At 38.0% G+C, this 23,420-nt stretch overlaps 2 protein-coding genes across 3 annotated transcripts; both read right to left on the reverse strand.

The window, feature by feature from the left end:
* Window positions 1–4,683: 4,683 nt before the first annotated feature.
* LOC119790354 (gap junction alpha-3 protein-like) lies at window positions 4,684–13,473 on the reverse strand. The gene is made up of 4 exons (XM_038295878.1): window positions 13,164–13,473; window positions 10,056–10,144; window positions 9,346–9,905; window positions 4,684–7,135 (listed from the first exon to the last, which is right to left on the reverse strand). Exons 2-4 carry the CDS (start codon window positions 10,122–10,124, stop codon window positions 6,334–6,336), a joined length of 1,431 nt encoding a protein of 476 aa, XP_038151806.1. The 5' UTR covers window positions 10,125–10,144; window positions 13,164–13,473; the 3' UTR covers window positions 4,684–6,333.
* Window positions 13,474–13,920: 447 nt separating this feature from the next.
* Window positions 13,921–20,113, reverse strand: LOC119790355 (gap junction beta-6 protein-like). Of its 2 annotated transcripts, XM_038295880.1 has the most exons (5): window positions 20,101–20,113; window positions 19,464–19,635; window positions 18,167–18,319; window positions 15,729–15,877; window positions 13,921–15,656 (listed from the first exon to the last, which is right to left on the reverse strand). In XM_038295880.1, the coding sequence occupies exons 2-5, from the start codon at window positions 19,632–19,634 to the stop codon at window positions 15,446–15,448; spliced, it is 684 nt and encodes a 227-aa protein (XP_038151808.1). In that variant the 5' UTR covers window position 19,635; window positions 20,101–20,113; the 3' UTR covers window positions 13,921–15,445. The 2 variants fall into 2 exon arrangements, with proteins under 2 accessions (XP_038151808.1, XP_038151807.1); XM_038295879.1 differs by lacking the exon at window positions 20,101–20,113 and having other exon boundaries at window positions 19,464–19,845.
* Window positions 20,114–23,420: the final 3,307 nt, after the last annotated feature.

Below are 23,420 nucleotides of genomic sequence, written 5' to 3' on the forward strand. Positions count from 1 at the left end.
GTATTGCAGCTTAAGTAGTGAGAGCTGTCAGAGATAAGTGGTAGGTTAAAATAAAGTTGTGATATAACAGTTTCTCATTATTTACATATTTATAACTTTTAAATAGTTCAGCCCTGATGTGACTGCAAATATCACGTTTTTTGTAAACATTAATACAAGATTAAGGCACCTGAACAGACACACAGCCTGAGAAGCCAAACCTCAGGGTGGGATTGCTTCATTTTTCTCCTCTCTTTCTATTGTAAAGCTGGCAAATCCCTCTCTTCATTGAAACTAAAGGCTGTATTATTGCACAACACAAACACTTTCTTTTTTTTACTGACAGATTCAAAACAATCAGCTCTGTCTTTGTAAAGAAATAAAAGTGCAAACCTATTTTTTTTATTTCTTAATAAAAAAAAATAAAAGACCCAAATCTAGCCAGCCAGCTCAGTTGTAATTCAACTTTTTTCATACTTGCTTTTGTTGACATTTATTTACCTAAGATGTGTTTTAATCACTTCATATCTGTCATATTTATTCCTCTTCCAGTTTCTTAAAAAAAATAAAAATAAAAAGTACAAAAAAAGACTTTTGTCTAACGTAGTTTATCATAAATACATAGAGTGGGTGAAAAGGCTAGCTTGGTCACTGCTAATGTTTTAAACAATATCTACAAGGATGAAATATATCAAAAATAAACAATGAATAAACTAACCTGTGAATTAATTTGAAAGAACATGCCGGGGTCAAACAGGTCCAGTCCCTGAGAGCTATTATTCTGCAAATTATAGCTGTTTCATTTTCCAAAACAGCTTAATCAAATGGCTGAATCTCTGCAGAGGGCCTGCTAACGAGCTGCTGATTAGTTTCAGGTGTGCTGGAGTAGGGACTGTCTAAGCACTACATGGTTGACTATCTGTATTTCTTATTTTAAATGCTAATAACAATGAAATATCAAACTATCTTGTGGCCAATTGTTTAAAAATAATATATAAAAGGATAGAAAGTAGGAATAAACACAAACTGAGCTAATAGCTAACAACAGAGTTAAATTGACAGTTCAAAACATTTATCAACTTTTGTTATTAGCTACAAGCATGGTATAATGGCTGACTTAGCGAAGCTTAAAGGCTAAAAGCTGTCGAATAAGCAATAAGCTGGATGATGTATATTTAACTGGGTTTATACAGGAATGACTAACTGTAATTTAATACTTTTAATATATATGTATATATACATATATATATATATATATATATATATATACACATATATATATATATATATATATATATATATATATATATATAAAACACTGCAAAATCCTTCGTCATCTTTACCGTCCACAGGCTGCAGCCATGTCCCGAATTCCTTGTTTCCAGCCAATTTTGTCGCCATTTACGATCAACCAGAAGCAGTTCCGCACAAATATATCGCAATATAATATATCTGACGAAATTGATCCATAAATTTTTTCGTTTTTTTTAAATAACACATTTTAAATGCTATGATGATCACATTTAATGAATTTTAATGACAATTAAGGCATTAAATACTTTGTCATCTTTACCGTCGACAGGCTTCAGCCCTGCATGTCCGAATTCCTTGTTTTCTAGCCAATTTTTTACAAATGTTGGCTACTTTCACACTGTAACCTGAAGTGACCCAAATCCGATTTTTTTTTCCCATATGCGACCTGGATCTGATCTTTTCATGGCTGTCTGAACAACACAGATCCGATTTCTTCCAATGCGACCCAGGCCACTTGGCTATGTGGTCCTGAATCCGATACGAAGCGTATCTTTTCAAATGCGACCTGTGTGTGGGCGATCAGGTCGCATTCACCCGACCTGAACGCCATTAATAATCGACAAGGGTCACTATTCTGCTTCTTGCTACACAGAGGCGGCAAGAAAAACAAACACCATGGCGGACGACGATGCAGAGAGCAATATTTTTTATAACCATCTTGAAAAGATTGAGGTTTTAAGGTTTGGAAAGATCACTAGATGGGCTCCAGCACTACCACCCATGTTAACTTTCGTAAACACCAAGCTGCTGGCTTGTGATGTCATTACGTCCTCTACTGCACATGCGGGACACATAAGCTGTATGAAAGCACTTCAAACAGGAGATCGCATACATGTCGCATATATTTGGAAATGTGAACTGCAACACAAAATAAATAGGATTTCTCAAAAAAATCGGAATTGAGCATCAAGGCCTGCAGTGTGAACGTAGCCTTTGTTGAAATTTACGATCAACCGGAAGCAGTTCAACGCAAATATATCGTGATATAATATATCTGACGAAATTGTACTATAAATGTTTTTTTTTTTTAAATAAAGCATTGTAAATGCTACAATAATCACATTTAATTAATTTTAATGCCAGTTAAGGCCATAAATACAAAAATAACAATTTAATGACTTTTAATTATTTTTTAATGACCCGCGGAAACCCTCTTTAAATATCAAAACGATATTAACCAAGATACAAAATTTGAATTATTACTCTCTCACCTGAAAGATAGACCAAAAAGGTCAGCACTCTTCAGATGTTATTAGCTACTAGCTACAAAACTGGTTAGCATAAAGGCTAAAAGCTGAATGGGCTAAATGGTTCATTACTTAAAGTCACAACCACATGATAGAAAGTAGGAATAAACAAAAACACAGCTAATATCTAACAACAAGTTAAATGAGTTAAAATGACAGGTCAAAACATTTATCATCTTTTGATATTAGTTACAAGCATGGTATAACGGCTAACTTAGCAAAGCTTAAAGGCTAAAAGCAGTTGAATTAGCTTAATGGGGTATTTTTAACAGGGTTTATACAGGAATGAATAACTGTAATTTAATGCTCTTTTATTGCTCTTTTATATAATTTTAATAACATCAACAAGTACCCAAGACTCTCACATATATATATATATATTTATATATATATGTAAAACGGCAAAATCCTTCGTCTGCAGCCCGAATTCCTCGTTTTCCCGCCAATTTTGTTGAAATTTTGTTGCAATTTACGATCAACCGGAAACAGTTCCGCACAAATATAGCGTGATATAATATAGCTGACTAAATTGTTCTATAAATGTTTTTTTTTTTTATAACGAATTTTAAATGCTACGATGATCACATTTAATGAATTTTAATGACAATTAAGGCCTTAATTTAAAAAACTGATAATTTTATTACTTTTAATGACCTGCGGAAACCCTGTTTAAATATCAAAACAATATTAACCAAGATAAAACAAATTGAATTATTACTCTCTGACCTGAAAGTTAGACCGAAAAAGTCAGCACTCTTTAGATGTTATTAGCTACTAGCTACAAAACTGGTTAGCATAAAGGCTAAAAGCTGAATGGGCTAAATATTTCATTACTTAAAGTCAAAACCATGTATAGCAGGATAGAAAGTAATCAACTGATTTCATTTTTTAAATGGAGAGACTGAAAAATTATCCTTTAATCTAACAAGTTCTGTTATCATCTTGAAGATACACTAACAGTCAATTTAGCTTACAACAATTGCTGGGAGCAGATGAAAAGCTAATTTGTGGAAGCTATGGTGATCAAAATGGAAAGAAGAGAAAAAGAATCTCTGACAGTGCTGTTTCACTTACATTTTAAGTAAATTTTTTATGAGTTCAAATGTCTTACATGGTGGTGATAGAAATGCTGCTTGATAGACATCTTGGATTTAGAAATGTTTCTTTTTAAGCCTACAGGTCCTGCTTAAATTTAGCATACACAAGATGTGGAGTAAGGGAAAAGGGTGTCTATTTACTGCAACTTTATTAGGGAGACTTCTGCTGTCTGCACCTTAGGTCAAATTATGTCTATGATGTTCACGTTTACGAATTCTATAAACCTTTAATTAGTCATTTTGATAAAAAAAAAAAACTTAGAAATCTACTGTTATTTATAAGAAAGCTGGTGGTAAACTTCAGCAGTTTTCCCTTTTGAAACACGTACTACAAGCTGTTTTACAAAATTATAATGGAAAATTAAGGAGGGACATGCAGTATTGGTCAAAAGTTTTAGATATACTTTCTCCTTTAATGGCTTTCCTTATTTTTATGACCATCTACATTGTAGATTCTAACTTCAGGCATCAAAACTGCGAACAGAATTTTCAAGCTGAGAAAATAAATCTGTCATAACTCTGAATATCTTTTACATTTTGATTATTCTAAATAGGGTTGCTACCTTGAGAGCAAATAAAACAAATAAAAGCTTTTTTTGTTTTCTTTGTGCACTTACGTTCAGTTTCAGTTCAGTTCAGTTTATTTCTATAGCGCCAAATCACAACACGTCATCTCAAGGCACTTTACAATTCACCAGATCATAGAGTCAAAGTGATTCAAAGTTTTCTATCTAAGGAAAACCAGTTGATAAAGTCGACTCATTGACTCTTCAGCCTTCCTTTGCACTAAGCATGCTTGTAGCGACAGTGGAGAGGAAAAACTCCCTTTTAACAGACGTAACACTGAAGCCAAAATCGATGCAATTTAAGCATTGTGGTGCATTATTCCTATTGTGCGTTTATCTTTTAGGAATTTGGAATTTAAGAAAAATTATTTATTTCAAAGGAAGCAATACTTTTGTGCAACAGTGTATATATATATATATATATATATATATATATATATATATATATATATATATATATATATATATATACACTTTACAATTCTCCAGATCATAAGTCAAATTGATTTTCTATCTAAGGAAAACCAGTTGATTGCATTGACTCATTGACCCTTCAGCCTTCCTTTACACTAAGCATGCTTGTAGCGACAGTGGAGAGGAAAAACTCCCTTTTAACAGGAAGAAACCACCAGCAGAACCAGACGTAACACTGAAGCCAAAATCGATGCAATTTAAGCATTGCGCTGCATTATTCCTATTGTGCGTTTATCTTTTAGGAATTTGGAATTTAATAAAAATAATTTATTTCAAAGGAAGCCATACTTTTGTGCAACATCACAGTTGAAATTGAGCACTTATTGGTTGCAGTTGGATTTGTTAAATTCTGTAGAGCTTTTACAAACAATTACAGTCTATTTTTAACAACTCGATATATTAAAGTACAATAGAAACATATGTCAAAAACAAAGGTTATATACTACTATGTAAACCACTTGTATAGAGAAAATGTGCAGCAGCCATCTAAAAAATATACTCGAAATGACCCCCAACCTCTGACTTTCCCTGACATATTTAGGGTGTTTTAGTTTTTCTTTTTTGCATTGCACTATTTTCGAGGTGCTTGTGACAATCATTTCAGAAAATAGGCTCATAAAATAAAGGTTTTTGAGCGCTGATAAAACCATTGTACATAATGTGGGAATAATGTGCAATTGTATGTGCATATTCTGATTTACCACTATATATTATGCCAATATTTTCTTTATTCTCACACAGCTCTGTCAAAAATGGTTTTAATAGTGAGATTGTAGCAGCTAGCAATGTTCATTACAATCACATTTTCCCAGTAAGGTGCAGATAGAAAAACTCTTAGAAATTTTATTTAGTATGTACTGTTCACCATTTTACACAATTAGATTTTTTTATATCCTTTAGAGAATGATTGGAATTAGAATACAAGGATTTTATTAAAAGACAGCCCTGAGAATAATCTGTTATTTTCATTCAGTTTCAAATTACTATGACCTTCCTCCAATCTAACTAGTTTTATATTTTGGTATCAAATCTGATGAATCACTGAATCAGAATAAATCCGAGCTGAATTTCATCATACTGAAGTTGTCTACTAATGGCATTAAGATATAGCACTACATCCATGGCAGTGTATTGAGATAAAAAAAAAGAACACCCATAAAATGTCTAAAAAAAAACTTGAAAACTTTTTTTTAATGAGTGTTAATCAAATATGAAATGCTTCTGTCTTCTTGCCCCATTACTTTGATAAAACAAATGTCTTCATCTATGATTAAAACCTCTTAGCATAAGCTCTCATAGACAAAAAAAAATGAATTTACAGAACTTATCAACCCTCAGCATAGTTATTCACGTTTTATTTCTCAGAATCAGAAGACCCACTAACGTTGCTTTTCTTTGGTCTACCTCTAAGCTTTACAGTAAGCATCACTTGATATTTCCATGTCTATTGGTGACAAATCTTCATAGCTACAGTAGTATATAGACATGAGGTCGCTATTGATGTTCAAATTGTATTTTCAAAGATGGTGTTTTTTTTCCTTATTGAAAAAATAATTTGAAGCTGCAGAACAGACTTTGGTTTGGTTTCATGTGTGTATGTGTAAAGTAAAGCACGTGTGCATGGTTTGGGTAATGTGTGAGTGTGTACATTTTTAGCTACACAGCCAGATCATCAGGACGAGCTCTGGTCTTGCTTCCTTGCCTCCTTAAGTCTGTCCCTACAGCTGTGGGAGGCTGATGCATCTCCGCCCTCGTTATCACTGTAAAGTCATCATGTGGCACTGCGGTGACACTGTTTTCTTTGTCCTCAGTTGTCTCCTTAGGCGCCAGCGGAGAAAGAGGTGTATTGCGAGGAAGTGTTGGAAATGTGGATCGTTGCTTCTCTTCCAAACATGTTGTCTCATCCTGAGAGGAGGAAGAGGTAGAAGGGAAGGGAGATGGAAGAGGATAAGTGGGGGGATTTTCCTCATCTAGATTGTGGAGCTCCAAAGCCATGTTTCTCCAATTCTGCTGCATCTCTGCGAGATGAACATTGCTCTCCTCATTCTCACTGTAGATAGAAGCAGGCAGCGACCCCATTAGGACGTCATCGTGGTGAAAAGAGGCACTTTCTACATTATGCCCCTGAGATGGAGGTATTGTAACCCTGTTGGGGTTTAATGAGATCACTGTGTGGGAGGTTCCAGTGTGACTGTAAGTTCCTCCTTCAGTAACTTCACCCCCCACGACACACAAAGGCAAACTCTGGAGCCCTGGGGCAGAAGTCTGTTCAGGAATCGTCTCCGTGTCTCCAGGCTCATTGGCACCAATCAGAGACAGACTGTCAGGGACAAACTCCTTCCTGACTCCATGCTTCACTTTCTTCCAGCCCAAGTGGTAGATCTCTAGGAGGTTGAGGACCAATGAGATGCATGCCACCACTAGCATGAATATGATGAAGATCGTCTTCTCAGTAGGCCTGGTACAACAACAAAAAAACATATGGGTTTTAATATTTAATATAAAATAAAAAATCTAACAGAAATTACAAATCATAATATGAAGACTTTCTTGAAGATTTTCTAAGAAATTTTAACTTCATCCAAGTCCAGAGGGGTGAAACAGTCCCTTCAGTAAACCTTCAAAGGGAGACGACATCCTGATTAAAGGCCCTAACTGACCCTTTCATAATTTAGTTATAGTTAATATCTTATTGCTGCTGTATAGACTGGACATGAAGAAAATTATACATTTTTCAGTGTCACATTTTTGCACAGCTAGTTTTTTTACATCAGCAGACCAGAGCAATACCCACAATACAACCGACAAAGGCCCAATCTGTCTCTCCACCTCCATCTTCACCCTATCATTACTTTTCTATCAGAAATCAAAATGCTTAAACTTCCTCGCCAGGGAAAAAGTATAACCCCAAATGTACACTTTCTCCAGCTCCGCTGCACTGTAAAGTTCTCAGCCCTCAAATTTCACACAACTCCACTGCAGCGCGAAGCTCGGAGGACTTCTAAGGAGCATGCATGGATCGAGCAGTGACACATGGAAAAGTTAGACCAAAACAAATCCTCTTATGGATTTTAAAATTGTTAGAAGTCGTTCACTTTTCTTTTTTGGGCATCAATATTTTCAATAAATATATTTTGCAATAGGTGGATACACACAGTGCAGAAAAGCTATATGGGATGCTTATTTTGGAGTAATCATAGAGGCTATCATGCAGATTAACTTTTTTGAGCTTTTAACTACGTTCTGCTTTTCTTTCACCTAAAATCAAAGCACAAACTTCTCATTTGTACAATGCACCTACGTTGATGACACTTCACCTGCTCAGTAAGCAAACTCCCACTTTCTCCAATCGATGAGTGATTATGCGAGGCAGAGTGTGATCATTTCCGCTCAAAATTGAGACAAAGTGACTCTTTTTAGCAGCTACTCTGCAAAGTTCAATTTTTAAGCTAAACTCAATAACCAGGAAATGTTATTCTTGCCTTTGAAAGGTCTCAAACACAGGAGAATTTGACCACTGGGTGGGCTGTCCAATACTCTTTGTAGACCAAAACAAGATGTGTGACAAATGATGACTCTCTCTACCACCACTCCAGCTACAACCACTCCCTGACCCCTTCTTCACATTATTTTTCTTAAATAAATGAATATATCTTACTCTACCTTTAAGTAAATCTAGTCAAGAGAATGTTTTGAAAAACCTGATTCAGTGATTGCTAAGTTTCCAGGATTTCAGGCTCCAGCTTTGTTTCATGGTTAAAAACCATGGCTTCAGACTTGAGCTGAATCCAGTTGCAGCTCTCTCATGCTTGACTTTAAACAAATCCCTTGTATACTGGGGATCTTGTACTGGGAACTGCCACTTAACTATATCACCTGAAAAGAGGAATCTCCTAGACTCTTAGCTAATTAAAAAAGACATCCTCCTCTCTGTTGCTACCCACTGAGATCCTGTCTAGGTAGGTACACTACAAAAAGGAACAGTGAACTGAACTGCATTAGTAAGACATTAGAGTCTGCATCAAACTGCAGGGACAGCTCTTGCTTTCATTGTCTAAGGACCGAGCAGCCCGATTATATCTGGTACCCTATAGCACTTTCCAACAAATTGCCCTGGGAGAGATAGTCATAAGCATGAGTTTAGATTTAAAATGTTTAGACTTGACAACCTAACTCCCATGACTGCCTTGGCCACTCTGCAAGGTTAATTATTTGGTCCAAAAGCTGGACTACCTACTCCGAGGTTCCACAGTCAGTCAGTTATCTTTCTCAACACTTGCTGGAAGGTTTTTGGCGAAGTTGGGAGGTACTCGACCTTTTCTAAAATCTCTATTGAAGATCTGTCTCAACCATTATAGCCAACATATGACTCAACGACTTTGCAAAGGTTAAAACAAGAAGAGTTTTCCTCTGCTATGGTCATCCAAAAATATGATCAGTTCGCAAACTGTAGTCTATTATTTTATTTAGTAAATATTAATCCCTTTGGTAATCTTAACTGACCTAAAGTAGGAGATGTTAAGTCTTATCAACTGTCTGATGGTGAAGAATTGTTAGTAATCCTTTCTATTGTGTCTGTGTTGTACTGTGTTTCAGCTGCATGTAGAGATGAACCATTCAAAGCTAGGTTAAATAGTTTGAAGAGGAACAAAACTGAAATTCCCTTACCTGGAGATGAAGCAGTCCACAGTGTTGGGGCAGGGCCAGCGGCCACATTTATAAAGCGGCCTCAGCTGAAAGCCGTAGAGGAAGTACTGCCCTAGGATGAAGCCCACCTCAAAGAGAGTCTTAAAGATAATGTTGAAGATATAGGTCCTTAATAATGCCCCACGGATTCGGATCTTCCCATGCTCATCCCGGATTGGCGGCTTCTCCTTTCTACCACCTCCTCCCCCTCCATCACCAACTCCATCATTGTAGAAAGGGTCATGATCATCCTGATGTCGTCCAGCTTTCCTGAGATCTTCCTCCCTCTCCCTTCTCTTCTCCTCCATGCGCACGATGTGCAGCACATGGCCAAGGTAAATGAGAGTGGGCGTAGAGACAAAGATGATCTGCAGCACCCAGAAACGTATATGAGAGATGGGGAAGGCCTCATCGTAGCAGACGTTCTCGCAACCAGGTTGTTGGGTGTTACAGGTAAAGTCTGACTGTTCGTCACCCCAAACTTCTTCAGCGGCTGCGCCAAGAACCAAGATACGGAAAATGAAAAGGACAGTGAGCCAAACCTGGAAAGGAAAGATTAAACAATTACAAAACAGAAGTTAAGTCAAAGATTTCTGAGGCATAATTGCCTTGTGATGGAGATATAGTCAGTCTTTTTTCATGTAAACCAAAGAGTTATGAAACTCTCTTAGGGTATTCCAAAGGATGGTCACCTTTCCAATCACAGTGGAGTGTTCTTGAGCATTCTCCAACAGTCGCCCTAGAAAGCTCCAGTCACCCATGCTTCACTTAATTATCTAGCCTGGAGGAAGACAAAAGACTGGTGATCATCACAACAAATCCTGGCTACTAATTACGAGAAGACTCTAGAAGACCTTTGGACCAACAAAATTATTGCAGCTCTGTAGACATTGGTATCAGATAATGCACTTCGGTCTTTCTACAACCTTGGCAAATTTGACCTATTCCCTCAACACTGGAGTGCATACAGTGGCATTAAATATTTACAACCTTAATGATTTAAGAAGTAAAAATTTGAACCAGCGTTTTTACTCAAGGCTGATTGTCACTTAAAGGCATACTATGCAACATTTTTCAGTTAATTAATGTGTTCCATAACGTTTTGGATGATTAAATTAGTCATTTCAGGTCGAACAAAGGTTTTCTCGGCCGCCCTGGTGGTCTGTAGGGGAAATACCGTACTTGCAATTGTAGGAGCCCTCTGCCCGCACCCACAGGCTCAGAAGTCTCGTACATCGCGAGAGTCGGTCTTGCTTTACGGCGAGAACTGCTACACGCCCCAAGTGAAAGGCATGCTCGTTGCTAGCGCAGTGGCGATATTTGTGCAGTTATCAAGGTGGAACCAGCGAGAATTTTCAAACTCGAAAATTGGAACAAAATAGTCACTTACCGCAGTAGACATGGTGATTCATTGCGTTCGCCTGTCTGCTAAGCTCAAAACAACCGTGCCTGGCTTGACGGAGAAACCAGGAGAACAGCTGAGCATATTTACGACAGTGCACTTTTACTTTCGCCCTCTGGGGGGAGCCTCGCTGGAAAATCAACACTGGTTGCATAGTGTACCTTTAAACCTAAAGGGCAGATTAGTCTCTAATTATGAACTTTGCTTGAAAAGCCCCTCTATGGGCATGCAGGTGTTGCAGTGGTTAGTGTGCACGACCCATGCCTCGACACAGCCGGCGGGGGTTCGAATCCAGCCTGTGGTGCTTTGCCACATGCTGTCCCCCACTCATACCCCCTTTCCTGTCAGCCTACTGTCAGAAAAACAAGCCCCTAGTGCCGTTAAAACTCTAAAAAATAAATAAAAAGAAAAGCCCCTCTATAACTTTGAGTGTGTGCACTGTAGGGCTGCTGGTGAGAGGACAATGGCCTCACCATCTGTGGGAAGTGAATGAGTGGATAACAGGTTGTCCATGTTGAATGCTGGACTCATCACATCCCAGGAATGCTGAGGGGAGCAAATGTTTCCCTGAGATACACTGATATGAAAGCCAAAAAACATGCAAGGTGCCTGCTATAGTGCAGAGAGAAAATTCCCCTTCCAAACAAAGCTCTTAATTTTTAAAATTTCCCTAACCTTAAATCAGCAATAGTCTCATAAGATGTACAGTGCCTTGCTGAAGTCACAACTTTTCATAATTTTTCTATGTTACAACCAGAAAGAAAACGAGTCAGCAATTTTAACCAATTTTTAGACATGACCATCTAAAACTGTCGCCATGCATTTGTATTCACCCCCTTTACCTACACTGTAAAACACAGATTCACCAATTTAAGTTAAAAGATGCTGTTCATCAGTGAACAAACATTAGTGATCAGTTAATCATTCAAAAGGATAGAGAGTATAGCACAGCTGTAAAGCTACCAAAATAAGGCAATCAACCTAAACTGACAGGATTAGAATGAAGATCATTACTCAGAGAGGCAGCCATGTTGTAACACTGGAGAAGCTGCAGAGATCCACCGCTCAGGTGGAAGAAATTGTTTGCATGAGAACTAGCTGTGCAATCCCTAAATCTGGTGCTTAAGAAGTTTAGCAAACCAGTGGCTCTATAGACCATCTGAATCCATGTAGAGTGTGCAGCAGACATAAGAATAGAAGAAAGGTTCTCAATCCTGATCCTCAGGACCCACTGTTCTGCAAGTTTCTATTCCAATGCACTTTCAATCCCAATCCACTGCATTGCGCCCCCAGCATGCCATACATTGCTGTTCCTTAATACAGGATCGAGAATCAGTAGTTGAAATCAAAGTATATTGATTTGTTATAATGGCCTAGTCAAAGCCCAGACATAGATGCAAGTAACAAATAATGGGCAGAGATTTTACTCTAGAGGGCAGCAAATCAAAGTTAGTGAAGAGATAACAGTTGAAACCAAAGCTTGCTCTACAAGGTTGGAATTCTAGGGAGAATAAATAGAGATGCAAAACTTAATCCTTCTCTCAGCTAACATATCAGTGTCTGGTGCATCAGCACCATGTGCAGATGTACATTATGTGTTGATGTGATGAAATACCACAGGTCGGGACAGACAATAGAGAAGCTGCCAGATGGATATTGTCCAGGCTGCTGCACGCTTTTGATGGATCAGTGCTCTTTGTCCTGAAACGCCCCAAACAGTTAACTCTTCATTTGCTGTTTACACACCAAAATACCCAGAATAAAAGCTGTAGCCACACCTTATCTCAATCAGCTCATCGGCTAATTAATTTCTAACTTTGTGCATTCACCTCGACTGCAGTTTGATACATTTTCTGGATGCATATTTTTCAAATTACAACTGATAAGATCAGCATATAGACAAAAAAGTATAAATAAAAGCAAAAATACTTTTGGTAAATACTTAAATGAGGGATAAAAACATTTTTGAAGCTGTGCCAATATATAAATGGATTATTAGTATCGAAATGACTGAGTTGCAGAAACAAAAAGATTTAAAGTGAAGAAAAAGTAGACATAATTATTCCAACAGCATAATGCTGCCATGGAATAATAAGAAATAATAAACCACATCAAAAAGGAAGCAGAGTGGAACTGAAAGAAAATAATCATAAAGTTATGTTAAACTAGCTTGATATGAGGTAAAATAAAATTATTTTATAATTTGAATGGCAGTAATCACTTTTTGTATCAAAACACCTCAAATTTAATTACTGGGTTCCACTGTGCAAGAGTATCAGAAGCTTCCCGTTTCCAAAAGGCAGTGAACGCAGCATGAGAGGAGCTGATAATCCAGCATGTGGAGGGATGATAATCCCTCCTCCTCCCTCCCCCATCACTCCAGCATCCACCTGCTTACCGCTCCCCTCTGAGGCTCGGCTCCTCTCCAGCCTTCCCTGCTTCCTCTTCTTTTCCTGCGTGGTTTTAGTCCCGGTGGGAGGGGAGAGGGGTTAGAGAGAGGCAGAGAGAAAGATGGAAAAGTTTAGTTCTTTGGGGGGGTTTTTTTGTCTTTTTTTTTTATAAGAGACGCGTGGTTTCTTGTGGTGACAGGAGATGAAAAAAGGCGGTGAGTGGAAGCCGTCCCGCGAAGCGCAGCGGCTGCGTCCCGCGTGGAACAAGGCGCTCCGCCACTGTCGTTCACACTCACTGGTGTCCCCCCGTGCATGGGGCACAGGAGAGGGGGGCAGGAGGGCGCGCGCGTAAATATGCGAGCGGCGGCTGGAAGCCACTCTGACGTCACAATCAAACACAAAAAAAGTTTAACATTTCATAATTTTACCCCCCTAAAAAAAAAATTCAAACAAACTTTAAGATTCATATCATTTTATTCAATAAAAAATTCCCATTTAATTTTTTTATTTACTATTCTAACACAAACCTATTTTATAAACTTTAAATAATGGTTTGTCATTTGTATATTAAAGCCTATTTATTTGCAATAGATAATCATCATGGTTTACGTATGGAGTATCAATAAAGTATATTTTAAATAAATACTAATGCATTGATTTATTTAAAATAAAGTTCGGATGATAATCCTACGGAAGAGGATTAGGGCCACTGAAAAAACAAAAAAATTAACTGATTCCTAAATTTTATAATATTAGAAAAAAGTCAGAATTCTGACTTTAATCTATCTATCATCTATCTATCTATAAAGGCAATCTCCATTTAGCTCTTACTGCAATTCCAGTATTGGATTTATTCATTAGAAATAGACAGTTTATGATTCACAACACTGACTTTTTAAGTGAAATTAAAAAATATTAAAATCAAGAATGCAAACAACAACAACAACAAATAACATTTTAACCATTACTTGTTAATTTGCTAGGGACACAGAAAATAAATACATATATAACCTAAATAGAGGAATTAGCAGTGGAAAAAGTAGAATGAATACAACTTTTTTTCTAATTAAAATGTCGCTTTATGAAAAGTTCTACCAGGGTTTGTCTGAAAAATGAACACATAAACAACCTGTGCATTATTTTTAAGTTATAAAACATGACTTTTTTTGTATCTTTCATAATACAAAATAAGTTTGTATTTGGTTTAATCCAAATGAAATCTAAGTGAGTCATTGGAAGTCTAGGTTAACCACTACCCTCAGCACAACACAACTGATCAGTGAACTCCTTACTTTGGTCCAGAATCAGGCTGTGATGTCACCATCTCTCTCTGGAAACTAAATGGGAATTTGCTGTTCTGCTGTTCGCCTTATGTGTCCAGAAGGATCGTTGAGGGTCCAGCTCACTACATTGCCACCTCCATGTTTTATGCCAGAGGTGTCTCTGCTAAGTTTAATGAACCTGTTCCCTCTTAAAAAAAAAAAAAAAAAAAAAAAAGCATTAGTCCCTGTACTGTTAAACTGAGGATTCCTCCTGTGGATCACTAACGCTCCCCAGCAAACCTGTGAAACCTTCAGGGAGCAGCTGCATTTATTCTGAGATTAAATCACACAGCTAATTTCCTATTTAGGTGACTTCTGGGTTTTATTGAGAGGTATGAGATGGAGGGGACCGATAATCCTGCGAGATCCATCCTTTACATTTTGGTTTGTAAAAAAAAGTATTAAAACATCTTTTTCCATTCACTACCAAAAATGCACAACACTGTGTTGATCTAAAATCCCCAAAAAACATTATAGGCTTAACTGTGATGCTCTTAGATGTGAACCAAGTGGAGAAAAAAAAGTGGTCCATGGAGTCCAAGATGGTTGCTCAACTGGATTCAATGAAACTGTGAATAAAGATCAGAACCTCTATGGGTAGATGTAGTTTTATTATTGTCCAGTAGATGGCACTCTGGCTCTATAAAGGCATTTTGTTTGGCATTCTCATTCACACAATTCTGGGTCCAAATCTAGTGTTAAACTGCTGACATCCTCTTCAGGTCACAATTTCTGGACTCATATAAAGTATAGAAGCATATTTACCTGCATTTACAAGAGTAAAAAAAGTCTCTATGTTGACATATATGCTGAGGCTTCTTCAAACCCAACTCTACCTTTCCCATTGCTCATTTCATCTCCATCTGGACAACATGTTGTCAACGAAGAAAGACAAATCAATATAATCTAAAAATGTGCAGGAATTAAATCTCTGGGTAATCACTGGGTAGTCTAACCAACCAACGTCTCTACCTATTGAGAGCCTTGGCGACGAGGTATGCAAGTTCAGCCAAATTAAGCACCATGCAGATAGAAGAGGCAGTAGCCATGAAAACGGTGAAGATGGTTTTCTCTGTAGGTCTGGAGATGAAGCAGTCCACCAGGTTGGGGCAGGGCCACTGATCGCACTGCACCAGGCGGGGCATCTCGAAACCGTCGTACACCACATACAGGACGTACCTGGAGGGAGAAGGACATGTAGTACACTGCGTGCTTATAGACAGAAAGAGAACCCTCAGCCCCACAGCTTACATGAAGCTGCCTTCAAACAGCATCTTAAACACCAGGCTGCAGAAGTATGTCCACCACAGAGCGCCAACTATCGGGAGTCTCCTCTTCTTTAGCGTCTCCAGCTCCTCCTCTTGTCCCTTGTTGTTGAGCATGCCAGCTCGGCCAGAACTCTGCCACACAGGAGGGCATCCCATAGGAAGAAAATATCAGAAAATACCTTCTAAGACAAGCACAGATACGAAGAGATGACATGGCATAGCTTCTTATAACCTTAAACTTTAACATATTTTAGAAAGATTGTACATTTTATACTGACACAAAGTAGGGCATAGATGTAAAGAGAAGGAAATAATCTGATTTTAATCAAAGAAAATACAAATAAAAAGTGTAAAAGTCCAACAAGACTACACCTTGTTAATAATTCTAGTATGATGTTACATAAGCATAGCCTCAGCTTGGGTCCCCTTGGGTTTCATGCACATATTATAAAGACTCATAGCATATATGACTCTAAACAAATGCAGCAAAAACAAATTCTTAGACTGATTTGGCACTCTTGCAAGAATCGGACAATAAGAGAGAAAATATAAAACTGTTTCAAATGAGGATTTCATTTAAAGGGACAGTGTGTAAGATTTATCGCCATCTAGGGGTGATTTAAACGGATTACAAATGAAAGATGGCTGCCCCCTTATTAAGGTTGTGAGACCTTCTATAGAAGCCACGGAGTGACATTCTACTCCTTCTGAATACTGGTAACTGTTGCATCAGAGCTCTTCCAGTTTAGGCTAACAAGCAAATTCTGAAACATTGAGGATGTTCCACTTACCGTGAATCTTTTTCAATTCAAAATGTCAGAATTAGCAATAATTTTGAGGCTTTATAGAATGGACCAAAAACAAAGCCTTGTTTGGGCTTAGAAAACATGCAAATTGAAATGGACAAATGGGTCAGTCGCTTAAGAACGTGGAGTCTTTTAGGTTCTTTGTTAGCCTGCAATACCCAATACTGGTCTATGCTTCTGAAAGGGGGTCCTTAGGGGGAATTGTTGGCCTGGCTGAACAGGCGAGATGTTCTGGTCCCCTGTATGGAGGCATAGACCTGTATCGGGTGTTGTAGGCTAACAAAAAACCCAAACGACTCCCCATTCCTAAGGGGCAGGTCCGTTCTTCCAGCTCAATTTGCCAAAACAAGGCTTTATTTTAGTCCACTCTATAAAGCCTCGAACTCAACGCTATTTCTGACATTTGGAATTGAAAAAGCTTCCTATAAGGGAAGCGGAAGGTCTTTAAACTTGGAATCAAAGTCCAGGGGATTGTTTTTTTTTTTTATGTTTTTGGAATGACTATGACCTGGATGAATCTTCACCAGCATCTGAAACACATGGAAAATGTCTCTGAAAACAGAGCTGAAAGAAGCTTAAAGTCGCCCACCTTTTATCACTTCTGTGAAGAATAATAACTGTTAACTAACGGAGGACATCCAGGAGGGATAACAAACAAATCACTGCTGTGCTTCTAACATAACACCAAAATAAACTTCACTGTTATATTGAATTCCGGTCCAACAGAAAGACGGAAACCTCTGTGTCCATTTTAAACCACCTGCTCCCACATAAATAGTTTCCACCTAGTTAAAGCTATGCCATTATTACCTCTTTTTCCCTTATTGTCTTGTTTTTCTTGCCTCTTACCAGACAAAGATTAAAGATGTTCCTCCATTGCACCAGAAAGTGAATGGTGGAATGATAATGTTTTCAGATACAGGTAAAACCCCTCGTCTTTCCCATTTTGGTTACTCTGATTCAAAATGGCTACCCAACATGGCGTCTCCCCTTGGGTTCATTTATAAACTGTTAATTCTAAGCTATGAGGAAACATTTATTGTTGATATGATTTTATCAATCTTTCACACAATGTGTATTTATCAAAGCAATTCTTGATTCTTGCCAATAAAAACCACTCTGTCCTTTCAAGGTAACAAGTGTGTTTATTTTAAATATTTCTTTTTTTGCTTTGACTATTTCATCTATTTATTTAAAAGAGACAGAGTTTGTTAATATAGACAAATGATGATAACATGAATATAAACACAACGGATTCTTGCCAAAGGCTATTTTCCATCTGTTGTTCCAGGGGGATAAGTGAAACAGAAAACTAAATTACACAATACATGTCTAACATCTTTCTAGTATACATACTTGCAGTGTGGAAAATATTTGGACAATAAGTTATTATAAAGAAACCATAATTACTTTTTTTTTTTACGAGTTATGAGAAGATTTCCATGTCCCAAAGCAGAAAAACAACCCCTAAGCATTATACTACCACCACCGTGTTTGAATGTAGGTGACTTTAAAGACTTTTGTCTAGGCACTGGTTAGATTTAAACATACAATCCCTGCTAAGACAGATTGCCTCATTACAGCTGTTGATTAACAGCTAAAGTGAAACACCCACCTGAAGGAGTCGTCTCCTGTCGCAGTGGTTACGATAGGCCACGTACATAGAAACCAAGAGGGTCGGTGTGGACACAAAGACCAGCTGAAGACTCCAGAGGCGAATATGGGAGACCGGAAAGAACTGGTCATAGCAGACGTTCTCACAGCCTGGCTGGGAGGGAAAATAGATTGCTGCATTAGTTTGCCATCCAGCCATCGTCTTTACCGCCTTTCTTGCAGCAAAGCAACAGATACTAAAACCTGCACCATGTTGCAGCTAGTTCTGGGCATATAAGGGTTTGAAGTGAGTGAAGTCAATTAGTCCCTGCTTTGTGATCGTTTGATACCTTCTAGTACTGATTTGAAGAGATTTTCTATATTTAAATAAAGTCTTCACTAAGGAAAGGCATAGAAGAAAACAAGGAGAGTAGGAATACATGTGGAGTAGGAAGGTTACACTGCAAAGTATTTAGTTCTTACTGATAAAATAAACTTAGATATACAAGTGTTAGATGATTTATTTAACTTTAAAACATAATTTTTAATTTAAAGTATAGTCTAAGCTTATTTCTAGATTTAAAAATCTAAAATCTTTCGTAAGTAAAAATATCTTGCTGCATGCACAGATAATTTCACCTAGTTTGAATAGATTTTCAATGGGGAATTTTTTTTTTCTTCTTGATTTTAGACACACAAGCCTGTCAGATAATGGATGGATGGATGGATGGATGGATGGATGGATGGATGGATGGATGGATGGATGGATGGATGGATGGATGGATGGATGGATGGATGGATGGATGGATGGATGGATGGATTTGAGACACCCCAGTTTTTCAGTATGCCTACAAAACAGCATAAAACAGGAAAGCGGGGCCAAATAAAAAAATATTTAATATAATGCATTTTTAATGCTCCCAAAAAGAATTCAACTTTTGGTACTTTTAGAACAGAATAAGATAAACAAACAAAACAATATCAGCTCTGAATATATATATATATATTATTAAAAATATCAGTCCTAAAAACATATATTGCTTAATTTAATAACAAAAAAATCCAATTTGATTCAAAAGAACACAAATCTAGAAAAAAAAAAACTTAAATAAAGACAAATGCACCCCCCCAAAAAAGTTTAATCTATGAGAGCAGCAATGTCCATAGAATGTTGACATTTCCATTTTCCAATCCTAAGCAAGAACAGTGCAACAGTGGAAAGGAAAAGTAAAAGACAATGTAAAATTTGTAAAGTATGCACATATAATTGTTCTTTAAAAACCTAAAACAAAATGAGAGTCATTCCTAAGAGACGCTACCTGCAGCGTGTTACAGGTGAAGTCAGACTGCTCATCACCCCAGACACTCTCCGCAGCTACAACCAGCACCATGACTCGGAAAATAAACAGCACTGAGAGCCAGATTTTTCCCAAGGAAGTGGAGTGACGGTTTGCACCAACCAGCTGAGCGTACAGAGCCGGCCAAGACATCCTGTACAAAGGAAGAAAAATTCAGCTCAGAAAACAACTCTGCGATCCACAAAACTGCAGGTTAAACAGAAAAAGGTTTGGTAGTTTGTCAAAAATTTGACTCCAGATTTATTGATGCTGTTGATCAGGATAGTGCACGTGTCCAAGGAGCTCTGTGGGAAAAGATGAAAGCAGAGAAATCCACAGAAACAAAAGCCATCTCTGACAGAGGAAGGGGATGAAAAGGAATGAAAGTGAGAGGAGGAAGGGAGAAGGCCTGCTGCCAGCATTCATGTGAACATCTGATGAACCTCGCAGCCCACTGAAACTGAGACTGTACACCATGTCTATCATTCAAACTAACTTTCCAAAAGTACAGATTTTCTTCAGTAGAAAAATATTAAACAGAGAGGAGGAGTTTTTTTTTTTGTTTTTTAATCTATTTTCTACAATACTAAACTTCCATAAACATGATTAATTTTCCCACCTTTTTCATAGTGGTACTGGTTCCAAAGGCGTCCAAATTTTGCTTTTCCTGCAAAATGATTAATAAATAAATAAATCCAAAGAAATTTACAGGTGACACAATTTATCTGAAGTGAATCAGAATGTGTTCTGCAGAGCCAGACAGACCTGAAGCTCCTAAGTCTGCTGCCTGCCACTCTGAGGACTTCAGCTGGATGACTTCCTGTACAGAGGTTTCAAAATAAAATTCATCTGGGTTATGTCTCCATCAGCAGCTGTAATTTTGAACAGAGGCAGAGCTGTGAGAGCTAAAGATGCTGGAGTTGCTTACATGCCAAGGAGATAACGTAACCTTTGGTTTCATGTTTGCGTTGGAGCAGGGATGGATGCAGAAGCTCCAGGACGCCGCCGCTGCCTACCGCTGATCTAGATCCTTCCATTGTATTCCTGTCTGGATGTTTAGGGTCATTATTCTGCTGGAAGGTGAAACTCTGCTGCAGTTTCAAGTGCTTTTTAAACCTCTAGTTTTTCATCCCACACCATGATACTGCCATGAACGTGTTAGGGCAGTCCTAGCATTGTGTGTCCGAGGTATTTTAATCTAAATAGCATTCTACATGCAAGTTGAATAACTAAAATGAATTACCCCTTGTTCTCCCACGTGTTCACAAACTATAAATGTGTCATTTAAACCGTCCATCCATTTTCCCACTTAGTCCTTGTCAGGGTCGCGGTGGGGCCAGTCTACGGGTGAGAGGCGGGGTACAGGGTGCCACAGAGACACACAACAATTCACACACAACTTAGAGAAGCCAATTAACCTAACAGCCATGTTTTTGAACTGTGGGAGGAAGCCGGAGAGAACCCATGCATGCACAGGGGAAACATGCAAACTTCTTGCAGAAAGATCCCAGGAATCAAACCCAGAACGTTGCTGCTGCAAGGCAGCAGTTCTGCCCACTGCCCCACCATGCAGCCCATCATTTAAGCCATGTACTTTCATTACTATTCTGCCTTCAAGGACTGATTTTAAGGAGCCTAAATCACAGCTTTTAGGCAAACAGACTCTTCCGCCTGAGCTGTGGATCTCAGCAGCTCCTCCAGAGTTACCAACACTCGCTGATTTTATTTAGTTAGTTAATTTTAGATTTTACTGATTGATCTATTTAGAAAGCGACTGTACATATTAATGGACAAACTAATTTCTATCTGAGGTCCCTGGATAGGTTGATGTTAACACCAAATTTAAAATGAAATTAAGGAATGAATTTATTAATGCACTCCTGGTCAGGCCTGTAAGTTTAAATACTTTGACTATTTTCTGGTAAATTCACTCCTGGATTAAGATAATTGCTCTTCTTTTCTATTTAAGGTGGACAAATAAGATCCATCTTAAGAATTAGAAAAAAACTTAGCTTTCCTTGGCGGTTAATAAAGTGAAAAAAAACTAATTCAGTAGCTTCTAGAACAGCTGTTAGCATCAATAGCTTAGAATAAGTGTTACCTGTGTGCCATTATCAGTCTGCTACATGATTGTGGTAACATTTATGAAATATGTTATCATGTTTTTGAATGATAAACTGAATTGTCTGAAAATGACTTTACGACGACATCGATCTACAGTAACAGCTTCTAAAGAAAGACTATTGCTGTTGTCTTTTCTTCGTGGCCTTTAGCCGACACACATCTTTGTGTTACAAAACAGAGAACTGATTATTTTTGTGTTTAGACAGTCATAAGTATAAAGATTTAATGTTTCTACATCTTTTTAACATTTTGTGTTTTTGACAGTGTGTTAAACCAGATTGTTTTATTTATCACATTATTCAGCGATAAACTAGTTGCATTCTAATGAGCCCAAGCTGCAGTTTGGAGGGTTGAAAGAACAGTATTGCATTGTGGTGTGAAGGTGTGTAGGACGGCGTGTCTGTGTGTGATTGTTGCGACTGTAACTGGACACAGCTAGCGGCTCCGAAGGACTCCTCAGATCTGAATTACGTCTTGGCAGTGGCCAGCAGACGGGACAGTGCAGCTCTCTGTGCTGCTGATGACTGGGACAGATGAGCTTTTCCCACAGTTTGTTAAAGTGTGGGAGCAAAAGCCACTTCCTCCGTTCGCACTACAGATTCTTTCAAAAGATTTCAACAGAAAGAAAATGTGATGCCCTCAAACAAAATGAAATGCAGTCAACTGCATTCAGAGATCACCTAACTTTTTACAGCCTAACTTTGACTAGGCCTTTCCAGTGCAGCTCTTGCTGTAAGTTAGGACATGATCGCTGATGAAGTTTCTCAGTCATCCAGGTCAAAGTCATTCCGTAAAAATTAAAAAAATATCCACTGGACTTGGTTTTCAAGTTTTGAAGACGTTTCGCCACCTCTCCAGGAAGCTTACTCAATTCAAATGTCTGGATCCGCAGTGAGTTTGAGTCTTATATAGACAATGTTAGGACATGATCCTACTGGAAGATTAACCTTTACCCCATCCTCTGGTCATCCATCTTCCTGTTGACCCGTCAACATGATAGTTTAGGGTTGTTTTTTTTTATGTAGGTCAAAAAACTAAATATATTGTAGGTTTGTGGTTTTAACCTGACACAAATGCCCTGTCTTAGTGAATGGTATCAGTGTCAGTGTCAGACTAAAAGGGCTTCTGTCTGATGATTCAATCAGAGCAGCAAAGAAAAGCCTGATGGATCGTTTCAGCACGGTCTTTGAGTAGTAATGTGGGAATTAGGGGGAAAGAGGGTGCAGATTGTTAGAGTAGTTCCTGGTCTCTGATCAGCCAGCCAGCGAGAGAACAGAGGGAAGCACTGTCAGGAAGCACACACTGTACTATGGAGTACTGTACAGATGTACACACATCTTTACCAGAATCCTAAACACACGCCTCCTCAGACAGTTTAGTGAGCGAGGGAGGAGTGCAGCATGTGACCAAACAGCAGGTTTCTGCTCTGTGGGTCTTTGCTGTGTGAGAACCTGCAGGTAATAGAAAAAAAACAGTAAAACTGAAACATTAAGAGTTTAAACATTCTGGGTAAGAGAAAAGATTTGCAGAATCACCAAGAGGTTTTCTGTTGCAGATGAACGTATAAATCAGGAATAAATGATGGTGGAAGGTCTGATTACTGATCATTATGAGCAAAATCTAAAGGTCATTTAGAAATATTGGGACACATCCTTAATTTACATCTACAACATCTTCTAAAAGTGTTTGTGCTTCTTGAACTTTTCTACAGTTTGTCACAGATTACATACGATGCAACAAGTTCTACAAAAAAAATTGAACATGACTTAAAGTTGTTGCTACAAATAAAAGTGGGAAAAGTGGGGGGTGCACTTT

The sequence above is a fragment of the Cyprinodon tularosa genome, unplaced genomic scaffold (genome assembly GCF_016077235.1).
Source record: "Cyprinodon tularosa strain WSP-4 unplaced genomic scaffold, ASM1607723v1 ctg362, whole genome shotgun sequence".
Classification (NCBI taxonomy): Eukaryota; Metazoa; Chordata; class Actinopteri; order Cyprinodontiformes; family Cyprinodontidae; genus Cyprinodon; species Cyprinodon tularosa.

What these genes read in the sequence shown, in the direction of transcription:
- LOC119790354 (XM_038295878.1), bottom strand. Translation starts at nt 10,124, where the DNA reads ATGGGTGACTGGAGCTTTCTAGGGCGACTGTTGGAGAATGCTCAAGAA. An exon ending in ACTCCACTGTGATTGGAAAG is followed by an intron (nt 9,906 to 10,055) that starts GTGACCATCCTT and finishes TTTCCTTTCCAG; the next exon opens with GTTTGGCTCACTGTCCTTTT. An exon ending in GTGGACTGCTTCATCTCCAG is followed by an intron (nt 7,136 to 9,345) that starts GTAAGGGAATTT and finishes TTGTTGTACCAG; the next exon opens with GCCTACTGAGAAGACGATCT.
- LOC119790355 (XM_038295880.1), bottom strand. Translation starts at nt 19,634, where the DNA reads ATGTCTTGGCCGGCTCTGTACGCTCAGCTGGTTGGTGCAAACCGTCAC. An exon ending in TCACCTGTAACACGCTGCAG is followed by an intron (nt 18,320 to 19,463) that starts GTAGCGTCTCTT and finishes TTTCCCTCCCAG; the next exon opens with CCAGGCTGTGAGAACGTCTG. An exon ending in CTGTTTGAAGGCAGCTTCAT is followed by an intron (nt 15,657 to 15,728) that starts GTAAGCTGTGGG and finishes TTCTCCCTCCAG; the next exon opens with GTACGTCCTGTATGTGGTGT.